Source organism: Schistocerca cancellata, chromosome 8 (assembly GCF_023864275.1).
Source record: "Schistocerca cancellata isolate TAMUIC-IGC-003103 chromosome 8, iqSchCanc2.1, whole genome shotgun sequence".
NCBI classification, from domain to species: domain Eukaryota; kingdom Metazoa; phylum Arthropoda; class Insecta; order Orthoptera; family Acrididae; genus Schistocerca; species Schistocerca cancellata.
Genome location: NC_064633.1, coordinates 128730503 through 128749914, shown reverse-complemented (window position 1 = coordinate 128749914; position 19412 = coordinate 128730503). Strand labels below are relative to the sequence as shown.

The 19412-nt window shown below is 40.4% G+C and overlaps 1 protein-coding gene across 1 annotated transcript in view; it reads right to left on the bottom strand.

Moving 5' to 3' along the window:
- Positions 1-19412, bottom strand: part of LOC126095420 (zinc finger protein 547-like) — a 65509-nt gene that overhangs the window by 29197 nt on the left and 16900 nt on the right. Inside the window, exon 2 of the mRNA XM_049910217.1 lies at positions 15704-16213. Coding sequence (XP_049766174.1) covers positions 15704-16213 — 510 coding nt within the window. The remainder of the gene's footprint in view (positions 1-15703; positions 16214-19412) is intronic.

Here is a 19412-nt window from a genome sequence, read left to right as displayed (position 1 = left end):
TTTTTTTTAATTATTTGTATGCTTATGACGTGTGTACCATGCGTTGTCACAAACTTGGGTGACGAAAGGATAAAAAAAAAACCTCCCCCACATAGTAACTCGCGGATAGAAAATGAACAGATTTTGCCTCATTTGGAGACAACTTGTAAAAAACACTTATAGTGCGTTCATGTCCTAGTGTTGTCCCTTCAATACATAAGTGCATCAGTAGTACTACATAAACTTAGAAAGTACTGTTGTTCTCAAGAGTGTTCTCCTATGCTCTATGAGATGTCAGGCAGTGTCGCGACCGCGAAATGTAGTATTAGAGGCACGTACTCTCTGAGAACACAATCACCTACAAATTAATGTAATAAAATGCTGTGAGCAAAATGTACGCCGATATAGTTCCGTACAGGAAAAAATAACGAACGTGGGCATTTATCATAAAAGACAAGCTAGTGGTATCATGAGCTACAGTTTTGTTTCTGAACTAACTGGATAATGAAGAGGACAGTGTATATTTACCCAGTGACAATGAGTTATTCAGTGTCAGTGACTTGTGAGCTATACGCAAATAGACAAGTGAAAATACGTTTCATATCACAAACCTTTTTCTTCGAGGTAAAAGAGATATAGTGAATCGAGGAAGCCTGCTACGGCACGAGTGTTTGTGCACTATACAGGCCAGTGTGCCGTTGCAAGCCAAATAGTGAAGTGCAGTACTTACCTTTTGTGCAGTAAACTTAGAAGGCACCCAGTGGTCCCTTCCCACAGCCAAGGTGTACGGCAAGTTGAAACAAGTGCGGTTGGTTTTTCGCAAACTCTGCGAACACTGCACGAGACACTGAAAAGTATGGACCGGGACGCGCGGCATCGCTTTACGGCGGTGGGCCCACGCAACTGCTGAGCTCCAAACGGCGCGCAGCGCGCCATAAAACTGATGGTTGCGTCTGCAGTTATGCGCATCTGACGCATTATTGGATAACGGCATAACATAGGAGGACAATTTAAATGCAAAGCAATATCAGCGTTTAAATGGACACCCAACAAAGTGCAAAGACATGTAGAAAAATAGTTCCCTGACACACTAAATAAAGTCTGACTACCACAGCTCATGATTCGCGTCCCACGTTACCTTTGAACAACGCATATATATATATATATATATATATATATATATATATATATATATATATATATATATATATATATACAGGGTGTTTCAAAAATGACCGGTATATTTGAAACGGCAATAAAAACTAAACGAGCAGCGATAGAAATACACCATTTGTTGCAATATGCTTGGGACAACAGTACATTTTCAGGCAGACAAACTTTCGAAATTACAGTAGTTACAATTTTCAACAACAGATGGCGCTGCGGTCTGGGAAACTCTACAGTACGATATTTTCCACATATCCACCATGCCTAGCAGTAATATGGCGTAGTCTCTGAATGAAATTACCCGAAACCTTTGACAACGTGTCTGGCGGAATGGCTTTTCATGCAGATGAGATGTACTGCTTCAGCTGTTCAATTGTTTCTGGATTCTGGCGGTACACCTGGTCTTTCAAGTGTCCCCACAGAAAGAAGTCACAGGATTCATGTCTGGCGAATAGGGAGGCCAATCCACGCCGCCTCCTGTATGTTTCGGATAGCCCAAAGCAATCACACGATCATCGAAATATTCATTCAGGAAATTAAAGACGTCGGCCGTGCGATGTGCATAAACCACGAGGTGTTCGCAGTGTCGTCTAAGGCAGTTTGTACCGCCACAAATTCACGAAGAATGTCCAGATAGCGTGATGCAGTAATCGTTTCGGATCTGAAAAATGGGCCAATGATTCCTTTGGAAGAAATGGCGGCCCAGACCAGTACTTTTTGAGGATGCAGGGACGATGGGACTGCAACATGGGGCTTTTCGGTTCCCCATATGCGCCAGTTCTGTTTATTGACGAAGCCATCCAGGTAAAAATAAGCTTCGTCAGTAAACCAAATGCTGCCCACATGCATATCGCCGTCATCAATCCTGTGCACTATATCGTTAGCGAATGTCTCTCGTGCAGCAATGGTAGCGGCGCTGAGGGGTTGCCGCGTTTGAATTTTGCATGGATAGAGGTGTAAACTCTGGCGCATGAGACGATACGTGGACGTTGGCGTCATTTGGACCGCAGCTGCAACACGGCGAACGGAAACACGAGGCCGCTGTTGGATCACCTGCTGCACTAGCTGCGCGTTGCCCTCTGTGGTTGTCGTACGCGGTCGCCCTACCTTTCCAGCACGTTCATCCGTCACCTTCCCAGTCCGTTGAAATTTTTCAAACAGATCCTTTATTGTATCGCTTTTCGGTCCTTTGGTTACATTAAACCTCCGTTGAAAACTTCGTCTTGTTGCAACAACACTGTGTTCTAGGCGGTGGAATTCCAACACCAGAAAAATCCTCTGTTCTAAGGAATAAACCATGTTGTCTACAGCACACTTGCACGTTGTGAACAGCACACGCTTACAGCAGAAAGACAACGTACAGAATGGCGCACCCACACCCTGCGTTGTCTTCTATATCTTTCACATCACTTGCAGCGCCATCTGTTGTTGAAAATTGTAACTACTGTAATTTCGAAAGTTTGTCCGCCTGAAAATGTACTGTTGTCCCAAGCATATTGCAACAAACGGTGTATTTCTATCGCTGCTCGTTTAGTTTTTATTGCCGTTTCAAATATACCAGTCATTTTTTAAACACCCTATATATATATATATATATATATATATATATATACACACACACACACACACACACACACACACACACACACACACACATATATATATATATATATATATATATATATATATATATATTAGTATATTAGTATTATATATTAGTATTAAGTACTAAAGCAGATTCTGGCGTAGAAGAGGGAAGCAGTGGAAAGCACAAGCAACTCTAAGCAAGAACTAACGCTTCTTGCTGCCCCAGACACCTCTGCTAGCCCCACACCCTAGATCCGTACACTCCAATAAATACGTGACTTTCCCGTAATTTCTTTTTTTTTTTTTTTACTCAAGAGACAAGGACTTATGAAAAATGAATTTTATTGTCAACATGCGAACGAGAAGGCTGTTTATACGGCGATATGTTATGTATAAAACAATGTAATACCCTTGTATAATACAATGTACAAAGAGATAATAAAATAATTTTGTGTATACTGTACGACATAAAAAAAAAGAAAGAAAAGAAGAGAAAAAAGGTAAAAGGAGTATGTAACAATTCTGTGTATAACTATCCAGATGTGATGATTTTATGTGAAATACGATGTAAAGACAATGTAAAAGATTTTGTGTGTATAGTATGTAAGTTTGTGTGTTTTACGTGTGTTCTGTATATCCTAATGTATACGTATTGTCCTCATTGCCTTGTGTCAGAAATGGCATCAAAACCATATGTGTAGGATGAAGATATGGGAAGAAAGACACTGACAGTGCAGTCCCATTACGTGTGTATAAGTGTTTGAGCTCATTGCCAGGTCGACCTACACGCTTTTGCGCTGTACGTGTCCCATCATGTTTCCACGTCACGATCACATCAGAAACAGTGGGCCTAGGAATGTGGAAATCTCGCGTACACTTGTCGTGAGTTCTGCGGAGTGTCCCATTCTGCTCTCTCATGATGTTAATGACTGCTGTGGTCGCTATTATGGAGTACCTAGCATTATGTGTCTCCATAATGCACATAATATGAAACACGAATGTTGTTGTGGGTGTCTGCATTCTTTTGATCAAACGGGGTACATATATACCACACAGGCAACTATAAAGTGAGTGGTGGAGGAAACTCTGTTTTACTACTTGTCATTTCCTTTCGTGTTCCATTCGGAAACAGAGAGGAAAAAAGAGGGTGTCTATATGCCACCAAACGAGCATTAATTTCTCTTACCCTTAAGCGAAATCGTTATGCAGTCAAGTTTAAAAGTTGGTTCCCTAAATTTTCTCAGTAGTATTACTAGAAAAGAATGTCACCTTCCTCTACATCTACGGTTTCTTATTTTAGCTACCAAGGATCTTCATGATAATGGCGTGTTGTCCGAACCTACTGGAAATAAATCTACCAGCCTACCCTGAATTGCTTTGATGTCTTCCTTTAATATGAGCGGGGGAGAATTCCAGACACTCGACCATTACTTAAGATTGGGTGGCGCTAGTGTCCAATACATGTCCTCCTTTGTAGGTGAATTGCACTTTTCTAACATTCTCCCAATAAACCTTTTCCCAAGTCGACTGTTCGACTTCCTTATCACAATCCTTACATGTTCGGTCCATTTCACATCGTTTTGCAACGTTACGCCTAGATATTTAACCGATATCACCATATCAAGCAATACTCTACTGATCTTGTCTTCAACAATTACGAGATAGTTTTTGCTGCTGATCCGCGTTAACTCACATTACTCTACATTTAGAGCCAACTGTTATTCAGTACACCGGCTAGAAATTTCGTCTGAGTGATCTGGGATCTTCCTACGGTGTTCATCTACGACACCTTTCTGTACAGCACAGCATCATCAGCAAACAACCGCAGATTCCTGCCCAGGTTGCACCCCATTAAGTCACCTGCGATTTTTTTGTAGTCGCTCGGCCGTTGTTCCATGATAAATGAAAGCTATGGAAGAGTCCAGTGCTGTGGAGCACTCTTTGCAAAAGCGAAATGAGATGCCATCGGACCTGGCAACTTTTTTACTTTCACTTCTTTCAATGGTTTATCTGCGCCAGTGATACTTGTTAGCCTACCCTCCATTCAGGAGATTGTGTGCGAGTCAAACGACGTCATGTCTATACGAGTCTCTTTCAATGCGAAATTTAAAACTTTGGCTTTTCTTTTGCTGTCTTCTACTGCGATACAGACAGGTCAACCAGTGACATGATGGAAGCCTTAGACCGGATTATCTGATTTTCGTAGGACCTGAATTTTCTTGTATTCCCGGCCAGAACTTTTGCTAATGTATGATGGTGGTAGTTCCCGTATGCTTCGCGCATCGATCGGTTTAGGGACACACCAATTTCTATTAACTATCGACTGACTTCTGTTGGGCGTTCTCTTCTGAACCTATGGGGCAACAGCTTTTGCCTCCTCAGCACTTCCGAATTCCACTGCTAAACCACGGTGGGCTCTTTCATCCTTAATCCACTTATCTGGAACGTACTTCCTGAAATAACAATGTGCCACACAGTTAAATTTTACCCATAGTCCTTCTGTGTCCATAATACGGGAACTAACTGATGTCAATTCATTGTCTAAGTGCGTTGTTAACAGTTGCCTACCTACTTATAGCAGAGATATTCTCCCAGGCTTCTCCAGTGATTTATTAACTTTTGGACCTATAGTCTTGTGATGACATAATCCTCACTAATCCCTCTCTCTGTACTGACGCCTTTGTTAATGTCAGGCATATGTCTCCCTCCACAATTTTTACCATTGAGACTTAATTCTAATACGAATTTCGTGATATCTTGACATATCAACTGATCAACTGATTGCTTCGTTAGTCAAGTTGGACCATGAATTTATTATTTTCCATAATTAGATTGTGCCTCTACAGACACAGCTATTTATATAGAATAATGTTTGTTAATTTTTTTTTACAATTTGTGATGACCATATGTAAATGTTTCTATTTTCTTTTTGAAAGAATATCTTTTGTTTTCAGTGGACACAATGCTTTTTTGTTTATTTATACCATGTATATTTCATATTTTTTTTACTTTGAATCATATTAATTCTTCTCTACTGTTCTCTGTTGTTAAACAAACAACGTTGATAATCTACTAATCTTATTCTGATTTTAACAACTCCTTTAAATTTTTCTCTATTTTATCACCAACTTCTTAAGCATCCATTTTTGTTCTCAAACTACAAAATTAGTCCATTATTTTTCCATAGCCGTTGTCTTTCTTTTTCTTGCTTTCAGGTTTGGCTTTGCTATTAATTTATCGCTTTCTTCTCCATCTGACACTAATTAAGTATCAACTCTACCTCTAATATTTTCCATTGTCTTGGCAAATTAATAGAAATCATTTTCGAAATCATTTTTGGCTATAGTTCTTATCTCTGTACTTCAATCTCTACTTCTTCAACCAATCTGATTGTTTAAATATTAAAACTCTATGTATTAAGGTTAATTTCACTCCTAATGGTAAGTACTGGTTAAGGTTTCTATAATGAACTACATTTAATTTTTGGTTTCTAAGGTAGTTAAGAATTTCCTTTCCTAATAACCATGCACAATTTTATTTCCAGGAGCTAATGGTAAATCTTTATCTAATCGTGTAATTATTTTGGGGACTCCAAATCTGCTTCAAACATATTTGAAATTTCACTTATTTTTGCAAAATCAAAATTATTCGGTTCATCACATTCAAATTCACCATATGGTGAATACTGCCTCATAGCATACACATATAAATTATTTGCATCCATATGTGCTAGATATAATTTGATATCTTTTCACTATCAAAACTATTGGAATTTGCGCAGCTGAATAAGTATTATGGAGAAAAAAGGACATCTTACTAATAACTATATTTGCACATTCAAGAACAAACAAAATTACAGCGAACACAACAGAATAATTAGCGCACACAAAGAGTGTTAGACAATGTCAAAGAGGTCTATTTTACACAGTGCACTTTGCGCCGTCACACACGAAATATATTGTTCACACAATTCCAACACCCCTCCTTGAACTTATATTTTGTGTGTTGCTTCCACAAGATAAACCAAATAGTCCCACAATCTTCTCAAACTTCTCCCTTTCCAAGGGTTTGGTCAGAAGGTCAGCCAACATGTCTTCTGTACGCAGATAGTCCACGACAATGTTCTGTCGCTCTACGTGGTCCCGAATGAAATGGTGCCGTATATCAATATGCTTGGTCCTAGCACTAGTAACATCATTCTTAGCTAGGTTTATGGCTCCCTTATTGTCACAGAAGATCGTTGTAGGTTCCTCAATTAAATTGGGTTCTATTTCACTTATTAATGTTCGTAGCCATAATGCTTCCTGTGTGGTGTAGGATAGTGCCATATACTCGGCCTCTACGGTGCTCAATGCAACAGTTTTTTGCTTTTGACAGGACCATGATGTGAGGCCCCCCATTAATTTAAAACAGCAGCCAGTGGTGGAGTATCTGTCTCCCAATTCATTCCCCCAGTCCGCATCGCTATATCCCTCTAGTGTTGCGTTACCATCTCTATGGTATTTTAGCTCATAGTTTGAGGTTCCTCTTAGGTATCGGAATATCCTCTTTACAGCTTTCCAGTGCCTTTCCTTTGGGTCTCTACAATATCTGCTCACTGCATTGGTGGCAAAAGCAATGTCGGATCGTGATGTTTGAGACAAATATAACAGACTCCCTACTGCTTCTAAATAAGGAACATTCTTGTCACATTCCACATCAGTCTCATTTACACTTAACTTCACTCCTACTTCCATTGGAGTACTTATGGGTTTGCAATCACTCATGCCAAATTTCTTTAATATTTCTTCCGTGTATGATGATTGACTTATGCTGAATTCTTGTCTTTCTTCATCCTTAGTAATCTGCATACCTAAATAACGTTTGACTTCTCCCAAATCATGCACCTTAAACTTGGTTTGCTGCTGTTTCTTGAAAATTCTCATTTGGCCTTCACTTTCAGTCAGGATAAAGAAATCGTCCACCCATATCGCCATTATTATTATTTCTTCTTTTCTCCCTTTATAGTAAATGCTGGGATCTGCCTTGGATTGCTTCATAATCATATTTATTAGAGTTTCATGTAGACATCGATTCCAGCAACGTCCACTTTGTTTAAGTCCATAAATACTTTTTCTCAAACGCCAGATCTTTTTACTTTCTGACCTGGTTTTTATGGCTTCCCTTGGTGGAATGACATATATCTCCTCCTCCAATTTCCCATTTAAATATGCCGTTTTAACATCCATATGATGAATTATTAAATTTCGTTTTACTGCCAAGGCTAAAAGATATCTCAATGATGCATACTTGACTACAGATGAAAAAGTTTCTTCGTAATCTACCCCTTGTTTTTGTGAATATCCTTTTACCACAAGTCTTGCTTTGTATTTTGGTGATGAGCTTTCAGGGTTCTTCAAATTGAATACCCATCTTGCCTGCGGTGGTTTCTTATCTCCTGGCATATCTACCCATTCAAAGGTTTCGTTCTGATATAAAGATTATAATTCTCTCTTCATCGCTTCTTTCCATTCTTGAGAGTTTGGGCCACTCATTGCTTCTTCTGCTGTTCTTGGCTCATCATTAAAAGACTGTGCTGTATACATCTCAAAATCCGGATATTCATTCGGTTTTGGTACACGAGAAGAACGCCTTACATTGTTTTCTTTATGTTTTTCATCCTCTAACTCACTGTCATCATAAATAGTATCCCTTTGTCCTTGGCTGTCGTCTTCCTCTTCTTCACTTCCTATTTTCTCACACATGGTTTTACCTTCTGAACTAGGTGCAGTTGACTTAGTGGTTTTGCTCTCTTTTGAGTCCTTTCTATTTTCAAAGAATATTACATCTCTACTTGTGACAATCTTTTTAGTCAATGGATCCATTAATCGGTAGCCTTTTGAATTTTCACAATAGCCTACGAAAATATACTTTTTAGCTTTCGGATCCCATTTTCCTCTTAGCTGTTTTGAAATATGTGCCATTGCATCACACCCAAAAACCCTTATATTGCTTATCAGGTTTCTTTCCTACCCATATCTCATAAGGGGTTCTATTCTTTAATGCTTTTGTAGGTGATCTATTGTTCAAATATACAGCTGTTGACACTGCCTCTGCCCAAAAATCTTTGGATAATTCAGCGTCAGTCATCATGCTCCTTGCTTTCTCAACAAAGGTCCTATTAGCCCTCTCAGCAACCCCATTTTGAGATGGGCTGTACCTTATGGTAGTTTGATGCCTGATTCCCTTTTCAGCCAGAAGTTTCTTCAATTTCTGGTTAATATATTCTCTCCCATTATCTGACCTGATGATCTTGATCTTCTTTCCTGTCCATCTTTCAACCATATTGCAATATTCCTCAAAGATATCTCTCACTTGGTCCTTAGAACTAAGAAAATAAACATGAGTATATCGTGAGTAATCATCAATAAACGTAAGAAAATAATTACTCCCACCTATGGATTCACACTCCATCGGGCCGCATACATCTGTGTGGATTAACTGTAAGACTTCTGTGGATTTACTCTTACTAGTCTTGAAGGGTAACCTTGCTTGTTTTCCCTTTATACATGTCTCATAAGGATCCTTGGACACACTAAAATTCTGTATTCCCTTTACCATATCCTTTATTATAGACATACTCTTTCTATTTAGATGTCCAAGCCTCCTGTGCCATAAAAAACCTTCTGCTGAATATATTGAATCACTAACATTTTTATGTTTACTGTCAATGATATCCAACTTAAAAATACCCCTTTCGTTACTTGCTGTAGCTATAACTTCACCACTTTCACTGATTACTCTTGCACCCTGCATGTCAAAGGTGACTCTATTTCCTTTCTTGACAATTTCCCCTACAGACAGCAGGTTAGTTGCCACATTTTTCACATAATGAACATTGTGTGCTGTAACCATATCTGATTCACCATCTACACTTACATTAGATCTAGTTTCCCAGCCAGGTGACACTGGAGCTTGTTGCCATCAACAGTAGATATTCCCATATGAGTCTTATCTTTGATGTCATAAAGAAGTGAGTTATCTTTAACAATATGCACAGATGCACCTGAATCTAAAATCCATTCCATATCACGATTGCTCATCCCACCAAAAGAACAAAAACATGAGAGTGCCTTACCTTTGTTATTGGTCCTTCTCTCTGGGCTATCAGTAACATACCTCTTTTGCTGAGTGTCTGATCTTGGGCTTACTTTTTCTTTGCACTGAGACGCAATATGTCCCATCTTCTGACATTTATAGCACCTCACCGGTTTCTTCTTTTTGTTTTTTGAGTAGAAAGCAGACGCACCTTCCTTCTCCAATGTACAACAGCTTGGAGCACTCTTTACGTCCTGGAGGATTTTCACCTTAACACTGTCGCCTGTGATTGGTATACCCGAGCTTTCAAGTCCCATAATCATAGGTGCATATCTTTTGGGCAGTCCTGCCAACAGCAATGTTCCTATCCATTCGTCAGCGATCTCGAATCCGATGTTTCTCAGTCGGTTCGACGTGGTTATTATTTTGTTAACATATTCGTCTACACTCTTACATTTGTCCAGACGAGTGGTAATTAACTCGCGTAATAATCCTACTTTTCTCGTAAGACCACCATCCTCGAATGCACTTCGTAAATTGTCCCAGACTTCTTTCGCTGTAGCAGCTTTTTCAACGTGAACATAATTCACCGAATCAATCAGTAATATCAATTTTGATTTTGCTTTCCTATCCTTACTTGAATAATTCTGATCTGTCGATTTCATTGTCCCATCTACCACGTCCCATAGGTCGTCTAAACGTAAATACGCTTCTACTGCGAACTTCCAGGTTGCATAGTTTTCGCGACCTATAAGTCTTTCAATCTGTGGAATTTGTGCCGCACTCATTCTTAACGGTAACTTGCTTTTTATTGCCGTAAAGAACACCAAAAAATAACGCGGAAAAAATTGCGATCTTGTAAGGATAACTCGCACTTCACGTAAATTGGAACTTTTCCAATACTTTCACCCTACTATTTTATTGATATACTTATTCCAAATGCACGCTGGGCCCATAACCTATTGGAATTTGCGCAGCTGAATAAGTATTAAGGAGAAAAAAGGACATCTTACTAACAACTATATTTGCACATTCAAGAACAAACAAAATTACAGCGAACACAACAGAATAATTAGCGCACACAAAGAGTGTTAGACAATGTCAAAGAGGTCTATTTTACACAGTGCACTTTGCGCCATCACACACGAAATATATTGTTCACACAATTCCAACAAAAACCCTTCATATATTTATTGTTTGCTTTAACATATCTTTTGCAGCACTGTGATATTCCTCTTCTTATCCCTTTTTCAACTATTAAAATTGTGTCATAATCATGTAATAAATCAAGTGGTTTTTTAGTAAATTTGAACATTGCATCCCAAGATAATCCTGGTGCAGTAAAATAGCTAGATGGATGAAAATCTCATGCTACTATGCAAGACTTTCTAAAATTTTCAAAAACATCAGACAATAACAATACTTAAGTTTTAGGATATAGATATTGATATTCACCTAGACCTTTAATATTAAATTTTCTGAAGTATTTTTGCATATTTATAATCTTCGTCACTTATTTCACAGTCAGTTGGCTTACAGTAAAATTCTTCTTTTGCTGGTAATTGTGTCTCTTCAAATTTTTTCCAAGAATCTATGTAGTCGTATGGATATACAAGTTTTGTGATCACTAAATTAAATAACTCTTCTGGGAAACACTTTCAAACTTTCTTCATTTGATCTATTTTCAAATTTGATGAACGTTTGTCAAGTGAAGGTGCCATAAATTTAAATCTGTCAATAAATCTCATTTCTAACTTTCTATTCTCTTACTATAACTAACATATCTACGTTCATTGTTTGGTATAAAATCTATGTATTTCCTATCATAGGCCAAGTTCTTTTACACACAGATGTGTATCATATTCTGATAGATTATGTAAATAAATTGGTACAAACGTTTAATGTCTTACCTGCAAATAACATTTATTACATAATGGATTCATACAAGTTCCAGTTAAATCTTCAGAATGACGATCCTTTTTATATTTTATTGCATAATGACAGTTACACAATGTACATTTTTCTATCTTGTATTTCTTGATTGTTCTTCAGAAGTTTATGATTTCGTTTCTTCAACTTCTTCTAATTCCTTAAACCTCTTTTTTATACATTCAATAACTTTTACAAAAATTTGGACCTGAAAAAACAACAGGATATTTATAGCGTCCATTTACATATTTAATTTAATAACAGAATCCAGTTGCCTCATGCTTCTGACAAGCAAAAATATTCGCAATTTATCCACATCCGTTTCCTTCAACACATGTAAGGGCACTGACCTCGCCATTGGGACGCCCTCACAAGACGAAATACACATACACATACACTCACTGATTGTAGTTGAGATAGAGAGGACGTAACATACAAACAGACTACGGCAAGAAAGGCATATCTAAAAAGAGTAATTTAGTAACCTCTAGTAAAAGTTTGAGTATTTGGAATCTTTTCCGAAGGTACTCGTCTGGAAGGTGACCTTGTATGGAAGTGAAACAGATACAGCAGGCAGTTCACACAAGAAGAGAACAGAAGTTTTGAAACTCCTTTCCAGCAGAAGAATGCTGCAGACCGAGTTAATAATGACAAGGCACTGAATCTAATTATGGAAAATAATAAATTCATGGTCCAACTTGACTAACGAAGCAATCAGTTGATCGGTTGATATGCCAAGGTATCACGAATTTCGTATTAGAATTAAGTCTCAATAGTAAAAATTGTAGAGGGAGACATATGCCGGACTTTAACAACGGCGTCAGTACAGAGAGAGGGATTAGTGAGGGTTATGTCATCACGGGGCTGTTGTTCCTAAAGTTAATAAATCACTGGAAAAGGCTGGGAGAATATCTCTGCTAGAAAGAGCAGGTAAGTAACTGTTAACAACGCGCTTGGACAATGAATTAACATTATATAGTTCCAGCATTATAGACACAGAAGAACTATGGGTAAAATTTAACTAACTGGCAAATCGTTCTTTCAAGAAGTACGTTCCAAGTACGAGTATTAAGGATGAAAGGGCCAGCCGGGGTTTAGCGCTGGAATTTGGATGTGCTGAGGAAGCAAAGGCTGTTGCCCCATAGGTTCAGAAGAGAACGCCCAACTGAAGTCAGTCAAAAGTTAATAGAAGTTGGTGTGTCCATAAACCGATCGATGCGCGAAGCATACAGGAACTACCACCATCATACATTAGCAAAGGTTCTTGCCGGGAACACAAGAAAATTCAGGTCCTACGAAAAACTGATAATCCAGTCTAAGGCTTCCTTCATGTCACTGGTTGACCTGTCTGTATCGCAGTAGAAGACAGCAAAAGAAATGTTTTAAATTTCGCATTTATAAAATTGTTCTGGAAAGAGCCTCGTACAGACATGACGTCGTTTGACTCGCACACAACCTCCTGAATGGAGGGTAGGCTAACAAGTATCTCTGGAGCAGATAAACCATTGAAAGAGGTGAAAGCAAATAAGTTGCCAGGTCCGATGGCATCTCATTTCGCTTTTGAAAAGAGTGCTCCACAGCACTGGACTCTTCCATAGCTTTCATTTATCATGGAACAATGGCCGAGCGACTACAAAAAAATCACAAGTGACTTAATGGGGTGTATCCTGGGCAGGAATCTGCGGTTGTTTGCTGATGATGCTGTGCTGTACAGAAAGGTGTCGTAGTTGAACAGCGTAGGAAGATCCCAGATCACTCAGACAAAATTTCTAGCCGGTGTACTGAATAACAGTTGGCTCTAAATGTAGAGTAATGTGAGTTAACGCGGATCAGCAGCAAAAACTAGCTCATAATTGTTGGAGACAAGATCAGTAGAGTATTGCTTGACATGGTGATATCGGTTAAATATCTAGGTGTAACGTTGCAAAACGATGTGAAAGGGACCGAACATATAAGGATTGTGATAAGGAAGTCGAACAGTCAACATTGGTTTATTGGGAGAATGTTAGAAAAGTGTAATTCACCTACAAAGGAGGACATGTATTGGACACTAGCGCCACCCAATCTTAAGTAATGGTCGAGTGTCTCGAATTCTCCCCCGCTCATATTAAAGGAAGACATCAAAGCAATTCAGGGTAGGCTGGTAGATTTATTTCCAGTAGGTTCGGACAACACGCCATTATCATGAAGATTCTTAGTAGCTAAAATAAGAAACCGTAGATGTAGAGGAAGGCGACATTCTTTTCTAGTAACACTATTGACCAAATTCAGCGAACCAACCTTTGAAAATGACTGCATATAGATTGTACTGGAAAACTTATATTTTGCTTAAAGGTAACAGAAATTAATGCTCGTTTGGAGACATACAGATACCCTCTTTTTTCGTATCCCTGTTTCGGGATGGAACACGAAAGGAAACGACAAGTAGTAAAATACAGTTTCCTCCACCACTCACTGTGTAGTTGCCTGTGTGGTATGTATGTACACTATGTGATCAAAATTATCTGGACGGCCAAAAAAATAATAATGGTTCAGATGGCGCTAAGCACTATGGGACTTGACATCTGAGGCCATCAGTCCCCTTGACTTAGAACTACTTGGACGTAGCTAACCTAAGGGCATCACACACTTCCACGTCTGGGGCAGGATTCGACCCTGCGACCGCAGCAGTAGCGCGGTTCGGGACTGAAACGCCTAGAACCGCTTTGTCACAGCGGCCGGCCCCCCGAAAACACTCGTTTTTCATATTAGGTGCATTGTGCAGACACCTACTGTCAGGTACTCTATATCAGCGACCTCAGTAGTCATTAGACATCGTGAGAGAGCAAATGGTGCACTCCGCAGAACTTCGAACATAGTAGGTGATGGGGTGTCATACAACTGCACGCGAGATTTCCACACTCCTAAACATCACTACGTCCACTGTTTCCGATGTGATAGTGAAGTGGAGACATGAAGGGACACGTACAGCGCAAAAACGTGCCGGTCGACCTCGTCTGTTGACCGACAGAGACCATCATATACGAATTCCAAACTGCCTCAGGATCCACTGCAAGTATTATGAGAGTTAGGCGGGAGTTGGAAAAACTGGGATTTCTAGGTCGTGCGGCCGCTCATAAGTCACACATCACGCCAGTAAATGCCTAACAACGCAGCGCTTGGTGAAAGGAGCGCAAACATTGGACAATTGATGAGTGGAAGTACCTTGTGTGGAGTGACGAATGCCCGGTGAACATCATCCGCCTGCATGTGTAGTGCAAAATTCGGATGCGGTGGTGTTATGATGTGGTCGTGTTTTCATGGAGGAGGGTTGCAGCTCTTGTTGTGTTGCGTGGCACTATCACAGCACAGGCCTACATTAATGTTTTAAGCACCTTCTTGCTTCTTACTGTTGAAAGCAATTCGGGGATGGCTATTGCACTCTTTAACACGATCGAGCACCCGTTCATAATGTACGGCCTGTGGTGCGGTGGTTACACGACAATAATTTCCCTGTAATGGACTGGCCTGCACAGAGGGCTAACCTGAAACCTATAGTACACCTTTCGGATGTTTTGGACCGCCAAGTTCTCACCAGGCTTCACCGACCGACATCGATACCTCTTCGCAGTGCAGCACTCAGTGAAGAATGGGCTGCCATTCCACATAAAAACTTCGAGTACCTGACTGAACATCGCCTGCGAGAGTGGAAGCTGTCATCAAGGCTAAGGGTGGGCCATCACCATATTAAATTCCAGCATTTCCAATGGAGGGCGCCACGAACTTGTAAGTCATTTTCAGCCAAGTGCCCGGATACTTTTGGTCACATAGTGTAGATGTTTATGTAGAGGTTCAAATGGGTGTAGGTAGCAGCAGTTATTCGGCGATGAAGAGGCTTACACAGGATTGAGTAGCACGCAGAGCTGCATTAAGCCAGTCGTCCGACTGGAAACCACTATATCAACAACTAGAAATGGCAACTTACGTTCAGAGAATAGCGTGTGGCGAACTTCTTGGAGCATGTTTTGCAAACATATTCTTTCCCGTCGGATAGTGTATTTTTCTTAGGAAACTGTCGCTGCTGGTCACTGGGCAATATCGGCTGCTGCATCTGAGGTTGTAGTTCGTAGCTTCTTGCGTAGGTAGGATTTGCCTTGTGCTCGTTTTTTAGTTCTGGACACCAGCTGTCCTGCTTCTCGTCTCCCGTGAAAGTCATGGCGACCGGCACGTTGACGGCAGGCTGGGAACTGGTCACTGGAGGTAACAGTTCGGTGAAGATGCGCGGGGGGCTACTGGCCTGAACAGGAGGCCGCTCCATGAGCCAGATGCCCTCAGGCTGCTTGTCCTTCTCTACCCTGTCGCAGCATACCAGCGAGCTGAGACAGGCGTGCTGCTGCTGCTGGATCACGTTGTCGCCTGCGTCTGTTGGAGGCAGCTTGCTCTGCCCTTCACGGGTGGACTCCTCCATTGGATAACCACCTTCTTGCAGATTAGCCTGCACAACAAAACGTCATCGTGTTACACAGTTACATCTACATGGTGTTTCAAAACTGACCGGTATATTTGAAACAGTAATAAAAACTAAACGAGCAGCGATAGAAATACACCGTTTGTTGCAATATGCTTGGGACAACAATACATTTTCAGGCACACAAACTTTCGAAATTACAGTAGTTACAATTGTCAACAACAGATGGCTCTGCGGTCTGGGAAACTCTATAGTACGATATTTTCCACATATCCACCATGCGTAGCAATAATATGGCGTAGTCTCTGAATGAAATTACCCGAAACATTTGACAACGTGTCTGGCGGAATGGCTTCACATGCAGATGAGATGTACTGCTTCAGCTGTTCAATTGTTTCTGGATTCTGGCGGTACACCTGGTCTTTCAAGTGTCCTCACAGAAAGAAGTCACAGGGGTTCATGTCTGGCGAATAGGGAGGCCAATCCACGGCGCCTCCTGTATGTTTCGGATAGCCCAAAGCAATCACACGATCATCGAAATATTCATTCAGGAAATTAAAGACGTCGGCCGTGCGATGTGGCCGGGCACCATCTTGCATAAACCACGAGGTGTTCGCAGTGTCGTCTAAGGCAGTTTGTACCGCCACAAATTCACGAAGAATGTCCAGATAGCGTGATGCAGTAATCGTTTCGGATCTGAAAAATGGGTCAATGATTCCTTTGGAAGAAATGGCGGCCCAGACCAGTACTTTTTGAGGATGCAGGGACGATGGGACTGCAACATGGGGCTTTTCGGTTCCCCATATGCGCCAGTTCTGGTTATTGACGAAGCCGTCCAGGTAAAAATAAGCTTCGTCAGTAAACCAAATGTTGCCCACATGCATATCGCCGTCATCAATCCTGTGCACTATATCGTTAGCGAATGTCTCTCGTGCAGCAATGGTAGCCGCGCTGAGGGGTTGCCGCGTTTGAATTTTGTATGGATAGAGGTGTAAACTCTGGCGCATCAGACGATACGTGGACGTTGGCGTCATTTGGACCGCAGCTGCAACACGGCGAACGGAGACCCGAGGCCGCTGTTGGATCACCTGCTGCACTAGCTGCGCGTTGCCCTCTGTGGTTGCCGTACGCGGTCGCCCTACCTTTCCAGCACGTTCATCCGTCACGTTCCCAGTCCGTTGAAATTTTTCAAACAGATCCTTTATTGTATCGCTTTTCGGTCCTTTGGTTACATTAAACCTCCTTGAAAACTTCGTCTTGTTGCAACAACACTGTGTTCTAGGCGCTGGAATTCCAACACCAGAAAAATCCTCTGTTCTAAGGAATAAACCATGTTGTCCACAGCACACTTGCACGTTGTGAACAGCACACACTTACAGCAGAAAGACGACGTACAGAATAGCGCACCCACAGACTGCGTTGTCTTCTATATCTTTCACATCACTTGCAGCGCCATCTGTTGTTGAAAATTGTAACTACTGTAATTTCGAAAGTTTGTCCGCCTGAAAATGTACTGTTGTCCCAAGCATATTGCAACAAACGGTGTATTTCTATCGCTGCTCGTTTAGTTTTTATTGCCGTTTCAAATATACTGGTCATTTTTGAAACACCCTGTAGGAAAAGCCTAAGTGATACTTAGGATAATTTGGAATGATTGTAGGGACATGAAGTGGAATGAAAGTGTAGCATTGTTCATAAGTAAAGGAAAAATCTGATTTCCTTTAATTGGTTCATAAGCTTACGTACACTATCCGACCTTCGTTGCCCATTCAGAATCAATGGCGCAAAGAGCAGCCTTATACTGAGCAGAAGCTGAACTCTTGACGTCTTCTCTGACCGTATTTTCTCCGTTGCAGGATGGATAAAAAATTTTTGTATTGCTCTAAGTGACTGTTGACTTTGAATTATAATGTTCTGTCATGGCGAACGTTCATAGTCCCTAGTCAGTGGACAAATTTCAACATTGCAAAAGAATATAACTCATTTGCATTATCTAATTCTGTTCCTCTATCCCTATACACTAGCTACATCCATCTGCTCGCCAAACGTTTTGGTTGTAAATGGTTCAATTGGCTTTGAGCACTATGGGACTTAACTGCAGTGGTCATCAGTGCCCTAGAACGTAGAACTACTTAAACCTAACTAACCTAAGCACATCGCACACATTCATGCACGAGGCAGGATTCGAACCTGCGACTGTAGTGGTTGCGCGGTTCCAGACTGTAGCGCCTAGAACCGCTCGGCCACCCCCGCCTGCGTTTCGGTTGTAGTACTGTTTGATACTGAATATATTTGCTTGTATCTAATGGTGGATTTATGTGTTGTAGTAGCGGACAGCGTTAACCGAGTGCCCTTCTTTTGCAAAGAACTGGTTGAGACGCTATGGAAGTCGCCCTCGCGTAGCTCTAATGAGAGTGTGAAAACCCAGGAGGGGCTTTTGGTCGGTATTTATGTATTGCTTCATCTTAATTTTGATACTAAGTGGATATAGCATTATCTAGTCCATATTTGGCAACATATATCCTAAGGTCATTTTTATGGATTTCATGATTGGTATTTAAAGAAAAATTATTGAAAATCTTTTACTTGCACTTTTCTATCAGGTCATATTGAATGTGTTGCCTGTAATTACTCAGCAGTATTTAATGAGATAAATTTCTCCAGAAAACTGTTGATTTCACATTTAATGAACACACACTTCAAGAAATATTCTTTTTAAAAATTATTATTATTGCCATTTTAGCATGGTCTCTGCTTCTGGTTACTTAGCATGACTACTCATTATAAGTCACTGCTGAGTTTGTTGAAGTACTATTTAACCTGCCTCAGGGAAAACTGTCATTTATCTGCTATGTCGTATTCCACCACTTAGTTTAATCTTCGTTGATCCACTATGGATCGAGGGACGACGGCTGGCATGAACTTCTTGATGCAATAATTTACATCATACATATGGCTTTTGGTAAAATATTGCACCAAGAAATTTAATGGTGGCTACTCATTAGTATTTTTCATTTTGCTGCTATCTTGTATTCCAAAGCCAAATTTAACATTGACTACTCATTAGTTTAAGCTGATAGGTCACTGCTGAGGTTGTGTTCTTATTGTCATTTTGGGTCTTTGCTGTATTTCACAGTCAAACTCTATTCATTCATTATTTGCGTTCTTTTGGATTTTGTTAAGGTCTTGGGGCAAAGGACTTAATATGTAAGTAGAAGACATTTAT